General features: G+C 40.4%; 1 protein-coding gene across 1 annotated transcript in view; it reads right to left on the bottom strand.

Moving 5' to 3' along the window:
* The window catches only part of MYRFL (myelin regulatory factor like), a 161232-nt gene that overhangs the window by 52417 nt on the left and 94904 nt on the right, over nt 1–13911 (bottom strand). The window contains exon 13 of the mRNA XM_049783028.1: nt 7530–7730. Within this exon, the coding sequence (XP_049638985.1) occupies nt 7530–7730 (201 nt within the window). The remainder of the gene's footprint in view (nt 1–7529; nt 7731–13911) is intronic.

Below are 13911 nucleotides of genomic sequence, written 5' to 3'. Positions count from 1 at the left end.
AAACACCATGGTTATAAACATGATTGTAGTTGGGTTTTAGTCATAAAAAGAACTTCACCAGTGCAATGTTCCTACCCCTTATGTCCCCCCATCTCCCTCCAATGATTGTTTTTTTACATGAAGCTGAAATTGCAATTAATGCCTTACTCATCTCAGAACCTGCAGATACCTCAGCAAGCTGTTTAACAAGTAAAAGGCATCCAAATATTTCAGTGAAGAAGAAAAAGAAGAAGAAGAAGAAGGAGGAGGAGGAGGAGGAGGAGGAGGAGGAGAAGAAGAAGAAGAAGAAGAAGAAGAAGAAGAAGAAGAAGAAGAAGAAGAAGAAGAAGAAGAAGAAGAAGAAGAAGAAGAAAAGAAGAAGAAGAAGAAGAAGAAGAAGAAGAAGAAGAAGAAGAAGAAGAAGAAGAAGAAGAAGAAGAAGGAGAAGGAGAAGGAGGAGAAGGAGGAGAAGGAGGAGGAGAAGAAGGAGAAGAAGGAGAAGAAGGAGAAGAAGAAGAAGGAAGAAGAAGAGGAGAAGGAGAAGAAGAGAAGAAGAAGAAGAAGAAGAAGAAGAAGAAGAAGAAGAAGAAGAAGAAGAAGAAGAAGAAGAAGAGAAGAAGAAGAAGAAGAAGGAGAAGGAGAAGAGAAGAAGAAGAAGGAGAAGGAGAAGGAGAAGGAGGAGGAAGAGAAGAAAGGAGAGAGGAGAAGAAGGAGAAGAAGGAGAAGAAGGAGAAGAAGAAGAAGAAGAAGAAGAAGAAGAAGAAGAAGAAGAAGAAGAAGAAGAAGAAGAAGAAGAAGAAGAAGAAGAAGAAGAAGAAGAAGAAGAAAGAAAGAAAGAAGAAGGAATGGAAAAAGGAAGGCTATAAGAGGGCAAAAATCAAACAAACAAACAAAAACCCTCTCACTAACAGAATAGCAGGTAGCTATAACAGTGAAAATCCAGCCTGGGTGGACCTTAGGCAAGAGACCTTTCTATGCCTCTGCTCCCTTCACCATGGGAGTCTTGTGTGACTTTACCTAGTCCTTTTTATTCCCTCCCTTTCCTGCCTAAGCCCCTGCCATTCACCAAAGGAGAAGCTGCAGTAGCAACAACCACTTGCAATAAAATGCAGAGAGAGATCAGCTCTTACACCATTGGTTTAGAAGGAAAATTATTTCTGTTATCAGAGTTGGATCACTGAATGTATATTTCCCCTAAGACATATCACTAAGCATCACAAATAGAACACTATTACCATTTTTTTTGCCGACATATTTGTTGGGGATGGGGTAGGGTGATGGTTTGGGGGCCAATCCCTGTCATACTCAGCAGTTACTCCTGGACTTTACACTCAGGAATTACACCTGGTGGTGCTTGGGGGACCATCCGAGATACTGAAGATTAAACCTGGTCAGCTTTGTTCAAGGCAAATCCCCTACCCACTGTCCTCCAGCCCCACAGAGAGATTTTTGATCAAAGAAATTTTGAGCTTTGACTTGGGAATCTAAATACCTATAGAAAAAAATGTCTTGAAGAAAATACCTTTCTGATTTGTAATGCTGGTTTGTGGACTTTTGACAAGTAAATATTAATTGTTTGTATTGCCCACGTGTATATACTTGGCCTGGGAAAAACCCTCGAGATAAGATGTTGAGTCTTCATTGAGTCCTACTCTAGGAACCTACACAAAATTACACTGAATGACTTGATCGACAGCTGAATGAGAAGCTGGTTTTTCCCAGGAATGCGCAAGGCCAACCTCAGAAGGTATCTGTATAACTAACTTGGAGGAGACAGCCATGGAGTCCATGGGTTTGTTGACTCAGGGAGGTCTGATCACCCTTTGCTGGCTCAAGCCCAAGCCCAAACCCTTCACCCTGCCTCACAAGCAATTGAATGACACTGGCTCATCCAGAACTTTTGCATTTGGCTCAAGCTCCTGAGGGGAGGGAGACAGTAGGTGTATTCTACTTAATCCAGTTCTGCCACTTCTGCTTTACCTAGTATGTGCTGATGAGGTTATGAGGAAAAAAAAAAAAGAAAGAAAGAAATTGTGAGCATTTCATCTCAACTCATTTCTTTTCTGACTTTAATTTATTTATTTATTTATTTTTGGTTTTGGGGGCACAAGCCTAGCACTACTCAGGACTTTATTCCTGGTTCAGGCTGAGCTAGGATGGTCAGGGGATCATATGGAATACTGGGGATTGAACCTGGGTCAACCAGCTGCAAGACAAGCACCCTACCTACTATATTATCTCTCCAGCCTTCTGAATTTAGTGTTTTGTTTGTTTGTTTGTTTTTGGTTTTTGGGTCACACCTGGCAGCAGTCAGGGGTTACTTCTAGCTCTATGCTCAGAAATCGCCCCTGGCAGGCTCAGGGGACAATATGGGATGCCGGGATTCGAACCACCATCTTTCTGCATGCAAAGCAAACGCCTTACCTCCACGCTATTTCTCCGGCTCCTGAATTTAGTTTTTATTATTATTTTTAACTGCCTTGTTTTTTTTACCTTTATTACAGAATTGGTTGGATACATTCACCTTTCAACTTTCTCTTATTAATATTGGCATTGACATATGAGCTTTTTCATGCATCTGTTCAGCATATCCTTCCTAGGCTCATTTTTCTCGGTATCTACTGTAAAAACTGTGTTGCCTTCTTTGGTCTGTGGTCACATCAAGAATAGAATCACCTTCTGGGTTCATGAAACTGCTCTTCCCTTAGGTCCACCAAAATTTCCCCTTTATAACTGTTTCATAGCTTTCAAACTTTATTCCCTTTCTCCCTTTTCTCCTCTGGGTTTAGATGTATGTGCAGATGAGTACCAGTGCTCTATTCTACCAGGACTTCCCACAGAATTCTTATGCACCAAATAACTGTTGCAAAGCATCCTGGGCTGCTTTGTGGAAGGTTGGGAGGTAATCACAGCAAGGCACAGCATAGACATTGTCCCTGCTACTGTTTGGTTGCTCCCTTTGATAACTGCACATTCAGAAGCCAGCTGTGCTTTCCGTGGCTAAAAAAACAAATGGCATCCTGTAATCAAATAATCAAAGTTTGTTTTTTGTTTTGTTTTGGGGGCCACACCCGGCAGTGCTCAGGGGTCACTCCTGGTTCTGCTCTCAGAAATAGCCCCTGGCAGGCTGGAGGGATCATATGGGATGCCAGGAATTGAACCAGAGTCCATCCTGGTCAGCCGTGTGCAAGGCAAATGCCCTACCACTGTGCTACCTCTCCGGCCCCCAAATAATCAAAGTTTTCTCAAATGTGTATCCCTTTTACTTCTCCTAGAAACTGAGCATAACTCTCTGGTATTAGAGAAACAAAAACAAACTGGCTGGTGCATGTGGTTTGAATGTTGTAATAACCCCTTCAGGGGGGCAGACATATTGCTACATTCTTGTTGCTTTGATTAAGCCAAGAGAAATCCTTCGAAACAACTTCATAAGGCTAGAAAAATAGCACAGTGGTCAGGATGCATGCCTAGCTTGCACACAACTCAGATTCAATTCCTGGTTCCACACTGTCCCCCTGAGCATTGCAGGTATGGCCCTGGAGATCTCTGGCATCACTGAACCTTAATAGCATCTTATCATTGGTCCCTTGCACTGAATGTTTGCAGATTGACTGAAAAATGTCTGTGATACCCCAGCGCACAGCTAAGGAGACTCTCAACACCCCCCCCCACACACACACACAAGAAATAACTTTGTTCTGATAAAAATTCCAGGCCCTTGGTTGAGCAAAACTGGGGACAGAGAGATAGATGGCACAGCAGGTAGGACACATGTCTTACATGCAGTTGACACACATTTAACCCTCAGCCTGCATATGATTTCTTTAGCACCAGCAGAAGTAATTTCTGAGCATAGATATAAGACCAAGCTCTGGTCATTGAAGACTCCAACAGTCATACTTGGCAGACCTTCACCACTCATAGTTATTATATTCAAAAGCCAAGTTGTCCCTGCTAACATCACACCATCATTTTCTAGATATGGGATGGATGATTATTTGTTTTCATTGCATGTTCCTCAAGCATGCAACCTCACCATTTCCACACATAATTATATGCAATATATCCTGGAAAACTCCAAAATACGTATAGATTGCTCATCACCTTAACTCTCCTCAGCATAAAGCCAGACTCCCCACTTCTAAAACCTGTTCTCTGATGAACAGACTCATTTCCCAACTTTAGATGTTGTTCTCTCATTAATAAAGTCCACCCTTTTTATCTAGCTCTCTTGTGATTCCTGGGTGACAACTCAAATCAATTTGAAGGTCTGATTGGCTTTAATTAATGAAAATTTTGGACAATATATCACCTAACAAGGAAAATGTTGCTGCAAAAAGTTGTGCAAAGCTCAAGTCTAAAGAGACAGGGACAACACTAGGGTTAAAAAAAATATTATTAGAGACCAATTCCCCTACTCTTAGAAGAGGCCATGGTTCACTTCATGCGAGTTACCTCACTAGTGCAAACCAGGAAGTTTCCAATTGGTTTAGGATGTCATTATGGGGAGAGTCTGAAACTACTATTAGGATAGATCTTGATGGGCTTTGGCAGAAATTACTCCATTTTGTGTCCATTTTTCTCATTCTAATTTAGGTATCTTTAAACACGAGTGATTGTTTACCTCTGGTCCTGTGCAAAAATTTCCAGCACATTTAGGGGAATGGCTTTCTTTTTCAGAAGTTGAAAATGACTGAATTAGGGGCCCATGATGATAAGGTTGAAACATCTGTCAGTGCTACAACTATCATCGTCATCTGCCTTGTCTGCCATGAGTGGAAAATAGGACATATAAGATTTCTTGGAACATATTATTTGATAGATGTGCATAAAACTAACATGCAACTGGGTCAAAGATCAAAGTTTGGCAAAAACAGTCAAAAAATAAGGACAGTCTTCCACATTTTGCCCTTTCTCAAAAACCTAATCGGTGGGCTCTCAAATGCCACATGCAGCCTGCCGAGGACATTTATCTGGTTCACCAGGTATTTTTGCCACTGCTGCCTGTCCTGTTTAGTGGCTAATTTGTCCCGGACCTGCATGCACACGTCTGGAATGTGTGTTTCACTCTCCAACTTCCTTTCTTCTCTGTCTCTCCACTCATCTCAGTCTCAGGGAGAGATCCTCAAACTACAGCCAGCAGGCTCCTATTGTTCATGGTATTTTTTTTAAAACTATGGTCTGGCCCTCCAGTGGTCTGAAGGACAATAAACTGACCCCCTGTTTAAAATTTTTGAGGACCCCTGGCCTAGTCCCTACCTTGTTTACAAAGTCTTATCTGCAGGCAAGTCTAGGTACCTCAGGAGACCAATCCACAAGGGGGTTTTACAGTTTACTTATTTATATTTAACCCCAGGACTTTAATCACCATTTCCTTAAACTTCCTTTTCCTTTCTATTAAAAAGATTTTTCATGACCATGCAGACATGATGAGCCTATTCTCACTACCTTCAACCTGCTGCCTGCTTGCCCACCAAGCTCTTTCTTGTTGCCTCACTATGTCTCTCCTCTGATTGACCCTCAAGTGGCTGTTCAACAAACTTTCTCAGTGACATAAATAAGATATCTAAATATAAAATAATGAGTTAAATTGATGTAATCAGCATTCATACAGGTAAATTATATCTACTGACTTAGCCTTAATAGCTAAAAATACTTCGTATATAGGAATTTAGAAAAAGCCCTTGTCCTCTATAAAAAGAAACTAATATTTTCTCAACACAGAAGAAAGAAAAGAATCTTTGATTGTCTTTAAGTTAAAGATCCTATGTAAGGGTTTTCCAGAACACAAAGTAAAACTTGAGTCAGACCAGAGGCTGGGATTCTTTTTATTCCATAATGCTGTTGTGTGCAAAAAAGGAAACTAGGAATTTTAACTGTAGGATTGGGGTAAAATTTCACTTAGATGATACAACCTTCCTAAAATAGGGGAAGTTCGAGAGACTGTTATTTTAAGACATATTTTTTCCAACCAAAAATCACCCTTCGAGGAGAACAGGTCAAAGAAGTGTATGGAAAGCCCTGTGACACTTAAATGATAGTGAAGGACCTGTGTGCTTGTCATATTCTATCTACATTTAGGTCGAGACCTAGTAGAGCCTTCTGCAACCAATGGAAAGGATATGTCTAAATTGGCAGGATCTGAAAAGCTTGACTCTATGTCTCTCTAAAAGTCAAACATATGGTATCTCATTCTGCAAATGTATGTGAGAACTTTCTAGCCCTGAGTTCCCATCTGACTAGAAGGTCACAATGCTTTCAACTTAAAACATAGCTATGTAACCAGCATAAAAAAGTCTATAATTACAACCATTCTTTGGAATCCTCTCAGCAAAGGAAGACATTCTTTGGCCAATTTAGAAACACCAGTGACAGATTTGCACAGGGAGAGGAATTTCGTCTGGAAGACCAGCCAATGATTGGCAGATTAAATGTCTTATTAATTAAAAGCAAACAAGGAATCAGATTTAAAAAAAATACCAACACCTCACATTTCTGTCACAGAAACTTCTGGACAATGCTTCCAGGATTGGTAGAACTAGTGAATGCTGACTCTGTAAAAAAGAGCTGGAACCCTGACAGCATAATTAAGGGATTAGCATCTCAATACCCAACCTTTAGATCTGTTAAATCATTTTGACCTTCCCAGTCTCACTAATACCATTATGATATCTGTGGGTTTAAAAGAGAAAAGACTAAGTGAGATCCAATGAAGAGGTGCATTTCCATCTGACAGGATACCTGAGTTCTGGCCAGACGAGGCTTTCATCCAGGGTCACCTGGCTAGGGTGAGCCCCAGGTGAAGTGGCAGTCTCTTGATTTCTGAGTATCACCAGGCCATTGCCTCTCTTTGGGATTCAAGGTTCTTGACCGTGAGCTTTGAGCAATAGGATTACAGTTGGCAAGACTGAAGAGGCTCTTTTCTAAGGATCTAAGGATCATAGGGGTTGGGAAGGACACCATGGCTGAAGGAGACTAGATGAAGGAGACCATGGGTGGAAGAGACCATAGGTGGGAGAGACCATGGCTGGAGGAGACCATGGCTGGAGAAGACCATGGGTGGGGGAGACATGGATGAGGGAGATATGGTTGGGGGACCATGTCTGGCAGGAATAGCATCAGGGAACCTGAGAAGAAGCTGTTGAGAAAAGACCAAAAGAATAGAGACCAGAAGTGGGGTGAATCAGAGCCTGGATGGGACGGGATATAGAAAGGAAGAGGCCTTCTCTGGCAGTTGACAAGGAAGCAGGGGAGAAAGGGCAGTGACCAGTGGAAAATACCTCAGAAAAGTCCTTCAGGAAAAGTCAATGCTCTGTGGTCTTTGCCAACTGCTTCTGTCTGGAAACCCATATCTAGTGGTGTTTAACAGAGAGGCCTAGCCACACCAGCACTTGTCACTGCATCTGGCTTCTCACACAAACACCTCACCTATACCCACCCTGGGGAAGGTGTGTCAGAGACCAGAGAACCCACACTCATTAGACCACCACCATCCCACATACACACACTGACAGCTAGTTTAGGTGTCAGTGGGGACACCAAGGACTCACCTCTTGGATATTCTGCTTTGCCCTGCTGTCAGAGGGATGCATGATTGTCCCCATCACTTTTGCGTTGCCACAGACGACCAAGGCTTCATCCGGGGCATCTGTGTTTATTCCCACTCGACTGTGACAGACAACAGATTCTGGAACTTGTCCTCGCTGCCATAATGCATCGCTGTCATTTTCAAATTGCCCAGGGTTAGAGGCCTGGGGAAGAAATAAAACAATAAATATATTATAATGGAAGTTACAGTTGCCAAGTTGAGGATGCTTTTATTCGTCAGGAAAGCAGATGTTCTTTTAGTCTTTTTATACAGAGAATTCTATGTTGAATGAGACATCCTGACATATTCAAATAACTATTGCACCAGGAGAGCTAGTGTGGGGGGAGGACTCCCCTAACTGCTCTGCATAAACTCTGCATAATCGTTCAGTCACTATTGCATCCATCTGTGATTGAGTATGTGTCATGGAGAGAAAAAAATAAAACTTAAAATTATAGATATTTTAGGTATAATTATTATCATGGCTTAGAGTCAGAAGATGACATCAAAAAAGAGTATACATTTCCGGTCAGAAAGAGTGGATAGGAGGTAAGGTGCTTGCTTTGCAAGCAGCCAACTATGATTTAATCCTCAGCACCACATGACCCATTGTTCCCTGAGCACTCTCAGAAGTGATCCCTAAAATACTGAGCCAGTAATATGCTCTGAGCATAGCCAAATGGGGTCCCAATGCTCCCCAAATATATCAACATATTATAACTGCACTATAATTATATTTTATAAAAACAAAATAATACTACAATACATCAGATTATTATCATGAAGACTACTAAATGGCTTGTATTTGGTTATCCCCTTTATAATTTAAAACACACTTATGACATGCCACATATTGGCAAGCAAAGGACCAAACAAATATATTTAATACTCTTCAGCTATTTCTTTCACACAGTGAATACTGAAAGATTACTAGTCACCTGTACCTCAAAGTTATCTATGCCCCAGATCTGTGTTCTATTCGTCTTTCATTGATTCCAAGACTCTGAAGAGGAGAGTAAATTGCCCAAGATCACAAAGCTATTAAATTCTGGAACTGGAATTACAATTCCTTTGACTATTAATGACTCTAACTTTGCTTATATCTCAATGTTGTCTAGAAGTAACTCTAGTAAAGTACTGTCTTGGGCGGGGGGAGTGGGGTGGAAATCTAAGAGAAACTATTGGACCAAACAAATTTACACTTAAATTGAAATGAAATTGTTTTGCTGTAGATTTATGCCATGGTTCTGGCTTTCCTCTTCCTTCATGTAGCTGCCTACATTATTTCTAAATACCTCCAAATAGCTTTAAGTGGGGAATTCTGAATCCCTCAACATCCTCACAAAAGGATTTGTTTCTAAAATTCTGATCCATCTTATTTTTTCTGAATGTGACTTTTTTGTCACAAGAGACAAGTTGTCACAGATTCGGAAAAACAATGGGGACTCAAAGCATCAAAAAGTCAGCATTGTGGATTCACAGCCTGCATCTCAGGATGGTTAGGCTAAAGCAGTGCTTCTGAATTATTTTCTGTCATGCCCCCCTAAGAAGAAGAAAACATTTTTTGCGCTCCCTACGTGACTGTAAATAGTATCTTTATTAAAGAAAAACTTTAATCTGCAAAACAAAAATATATATACAATAATTTGAGCTGATTTTTTAATCAGAGGTGATGTCTGGATTCATGGCTAGAATGAGCACGCTTTGCAATGCATAGCTTTTCGAGACATACAGAGACATAAACACGGGCTTAGCCAGTGTTTGCCAAGGTTAAATGTGCCCCCCTTTACAGAACCCCCCTGGAGGGCATGCCCCACTATTTGAGAAGCACTGGACTAAAGGGATGCCTCCATTAGCTCTGAAGAATACTTCAGTCGCAGTGATTTTCTCAGGGAGCAAGCTGGAAAGTGTAAGTAGAAACTGGCTGGAAGAAGGTTCTGTTTGCAATCTATTCTCTGGGCATTGTTTGGATGTTTTCACAATATGCACGTGCTACGATTTAATCCAAAAATAAATAAAACCAGAAAGTTTTCTTTTTGGATTCAGTTAAAACATTTTAGGTCATCTACTTCCAGTTTCCTATCCACCTATTTGAACTCTGAGCTATTTGGAAAATTTAATTTCCATAGATAAGAACTGTGAAAGAATATAAACAACTTGGAACCATTATTTCATGTGAATTCACTTAAGCAAAGGGCTTTTTTGCAAGGCCCCAAGAGCTCTCTTGATTATGAAGACAATATTGGCTTTAACTCAAATCTCCAACCCTCCTCTCTTTCCTCTTTCCTCTCCTCATCTCTTTTCTTTTCCTCCACCCCTCCTCTTCTCCTACCTTTCCCTCCACTCTTCCTCTCCCATCCCTTCTCTTTCCTTCCCCTTTGTCTTCACCTCCTCACTTAAACTCGCCCCTCACCCTACCCTTACTCTCCTCTTTTTTCCCTGCCACGTCCCACAGTTCCCTCTGCTTATATTTCCTCTACCTCTCCATCTCTCCCTACCTTTCCTTTCTTCCTTTCCCTCCTTTCATGCCTCTTCTTACCTTCCTTACCTTTTTCTTCTTTCCCTTCATCTTCTCTTCTTTTTTTATCTTCTCTTCTTTATTTCTCTTCTTTCCCTACCTTCCTTCTCTTCCTTCCTTTTCTTCTTTCTTCCTTCTCTCTCTTTCTTCCTTTCTTCCTTCCTTTCCTTCTTTTCTCCCTTCCTTTCCTTCCTTCCTTTCTCCCATCTTTCCTTCCTTTCTTCTTTCTTTCTTTCTTTCTTTCTTTTTCTTTCTTTTTCTTTCTTTCTCTTCCATCCTTCTTCCTTCTTCCTTCCTTCCTTCTTCCTTCCTTCCTTCCTTCCTTTCTTCCTTCCTTCTTTCCTTCCTTTTTGTCAGTGACCTGACTGGGGTGGAGGGATGCTGGGAACTGGGGTGGAGGGAGGATAGCACTGGTGGTGGGATACCCTGCTTCAGTGCCACTATGTACCACAAATGTTACTGTGAAATACTTGTGGTTCACGTTGGTCACAAAAAACAATTATTCATAAAAAAAAAAGTAAGAAAATTGAAATGGTAATTAAGAAACTTCTGGAGTGATAGCACAGCAGTAGAGCATTTGCCTTGCATGTTGCTGACCCGGGACAGACCTGGGTTCAATCCCCAGCATCCCAATATAGTCCCCTGAGCCTTCCAGGAGCAATTTCTGAGCACAGAGCCAGGAGTAACCCCTGAGCACCATCAGATTTGGCCACCTCCCCCCCCCTCCCGCCAAAAAGAAAAAAGAAGAAACTTCTCAAGAATAAAAAGTCCAAGACCAGACAGGTTTATAGGTAAGTTTTAACAAATATTCAGAGAAGTTACTACCATTAATCCTTAGACTTTTCCAAAATATCAAAGAGATGGGAATTCTCCCCTAATACCGTCTATGAAGTTAGCATCACAATCATTCCCAAAGCTGACAAAGCTACTACCAAGAAAATTACAGACCAATATCACTGATGAATATTGATGCAAAAATACTTAATAAAATCTTAGCAAACCAAATACAACAACACATCAAAAAGATCATACATCAGAACCAAATAGGTTTCATCCCAGGGATACAAGGATAGTTCAATATATGCAAAACAATAAATATAATACACCATATCAGTAATAGGAAAGATAAAAAAAACCACATGATCATTTTCCTCTATGCAGAGAAAGCATTTGATAAAATCCAGCACCCATTCATGATTGAAACTCTCAGCAAAATAGGTGTGGAAGGAACTTTCCTCATGATAGTAACAGATATCTATACAGCCAACATTATTCTTAGTGGCAAAAAAAAAAAAAAAAAAAAAAAAACAGAGAGCAATTTCACTAAGGTCAGGCAATAAGCAAGGATGTCCACTCTCTACAGTCTTATTCAACATAGTATTAGAAATCTTAGCAATGGCAATCTGACAAGAGAAGGAAATCAAAGAAATCCAAATTGAAAAAGAGGAAGTTAAACTATATTTGCAGATGACATTATATTACACATTGAAGACCCTAAAGAGTCTAACAAAAAAGCTCCTAGAATAAAAAAAACAATACAGCAAAATAGCCAGTTACAGGGGCCGGAGAGATAGCATGGAGGTAGGGCATTTGCCTTGCATGCAGAAGGGCGGTGGTTCGAACCCCGCATCCCAAATGGTCCCATGAGTCTCAAAGGAGTGATTTCTGAGTGTAAAGCCAGGAGTAACTCCTGAGCGCTGCCAGGTGTGACCCAAAAACCCAAACTAAATAAAACAAAACAATAATCTGCCATATGACCCAGTAATCCCTCTTTTGGGTATTTATCCCCAGGACAGAAAAAACATTCATCCAAAAGAATATGCATACTGCTATTCATTGAAGCACTCAGTAAAACAGCCAAGTCTAACCTAGATGTCCAACAACAGACAAGTGGATCATGAAGATGTGGTACATATATACAATGGACTATTACATAGCTATAAGAAATTATGTCATCATGCAATTTGCAGCAACATGGATGGAACTAGAAGATATTGTGTTAAATGAAGTAAGCCAGAAAAAAGGAATAAATACAGAATGATATCACTTATATGTGGTATTTACAATAACTGCATGAAGAAATACAATAGTCTAATGGGGGTTATCTTGAACACTCATGGCCCCCGATATAGTGAGAATAAGAAGAAACTGAGTAGAAGAGGGAAAACACAAATATAAAAGGATGGGAGCCGGGGTCCAAGAGGTCTCAGGTGCATTGTGTTAAAAAAAAAAAAAAAGAATAGAGCTAAATATCCAAGCCAAAAGCAACAGCAATGGAGTCAAGAGACCCAAACTTTAACCATCCTAACTTAAAATGGGCCCGTTTTACTGGCAGGCTGAGAAGTGGGGGATTGGTATGGGATACACTTGGGTAACATTGGTGGATGGACGTGGACACTGGTGATGGGACTGGTCTTCATTCATTGTATGTCTGAAACCCAACTATGAAGGACTTTGTAAATCCCAATGGTTTCAATAAAATAAATTAAAAAAAAAAAAAGAAATAAAAGCAGAAACAAGGAAATGGAAAAGGGGGGAAAGACCTTAGAATGGATGGAAATCTGGAGATAATGATGGAGGGAATTTTACACTGGTGGTGGGATTTGTGTTGGAATATGGAATGGCAGAAAAAAATGTACCATGAAACCATGGTTCATGATTTACCATGTAAACCACAGTGTTAAATAAAGTAATAAATTTAAAAAAAAATAAACAAATTGGACTCAATCAGTACTAAAAAGAAAACTGTCTAAATTCTGTGACTTTTATTTCTCGGCTTTGATTTCCACAATCTAAAGGTGTTTAACTAGGGACTGGAGCGGTAGCACAGCAGTAGGGCATTTGCCTTGTACATACAGACCCAGGATGGATCTGGGTTCGAGTCCCAGCATCCCATATGGTTATCTAAGCCTGGCAGGAGTGATTTCTCCATGCAGTGTCAGGAGTAACCCCTGAGTGCCTCTGGGTGTGGCCCCAAAACCAAAAAATAAATCAATAAAAATAAATAAATGTGTCTAAGTAATCTAGACTGTTTCTTATCAAAAACCATGAAATTATATTCACGTGGGGCCCAGTTGATTAATATTAAAGAGAAAAATAAATTCCTTTCTAAAATTTCTTTATTATTGAAATCGCATCCTCATATATTTAGGGAAGATGCGAACAATTATATCAATACTACATTGTGCCTAGGTTAAATTAACTAGCTGTGTGACCTTGAAGCAGTCATTGAACCTATCTCTGCACCAGTTTTCCTCTGAAGGACAAACTAGTATTGTCTTCTTTGCCTATACCATAGGGTGTGGAATCCATTGTGCTCATGCACGCATAAACACTTTGGTACAGGAAGATGACTGCTGTCAAATTCCTCCACAGCCATGCTCCTCAACAATCTGCTGCCAAGCTGCAGGATGCTGGGACACTCCATTCAGAAAAACAATGTAAATGGTGCCCCCTGCAGGACTTCAAAGGAATTCCCCTGATTCAATGTTAATATGTACCTAACATATTATTGTGAAAGATCTGTAATCCACTTTGGTCAAAATAAAAATTATTATATAAAGTCAGAAACAGTCTTCCCAGCAATTTCAAACCAACTCAAATTTGGAACAGGAAGCTGAATTTGCTTTGCTTTACCTTCCTTTGCTTTAGCATTTGAAGCAGTAACCAAAGAGAATACTTAGAGTGCTTGAGCTAAGAAAAACAATTCATAAGCAATCCACTTTTTATCTTCAAAAGGGTTATGGAAAGGGCCTGGAGTGATAGCTCAGAGGTAGGGCATTTGCCTTACACTCAGCTGACCTGGGTTTGATTCCCAGCATCCTAT

This window comes from Suncus etruscus, chromosome 11 (genome assembly GCF_024139225.1).
Source record: "Suncus etruscus isolate mSunEtr1 chromosome 11, mSunEtr1.pri.cur, whole genome shotgun sequence".
Lineage (NCBI taxonomy): Eukaryota > Metazoa > Chordata > Mammalia > Eulipotyphla > Soricidae > Suncus > Suncus etruscus.
The sequence above is the reverse complement of the archived record's forward strand: the minus strand, read 5'-3'. Positions and strand labels throughout refer to the sequence as shown.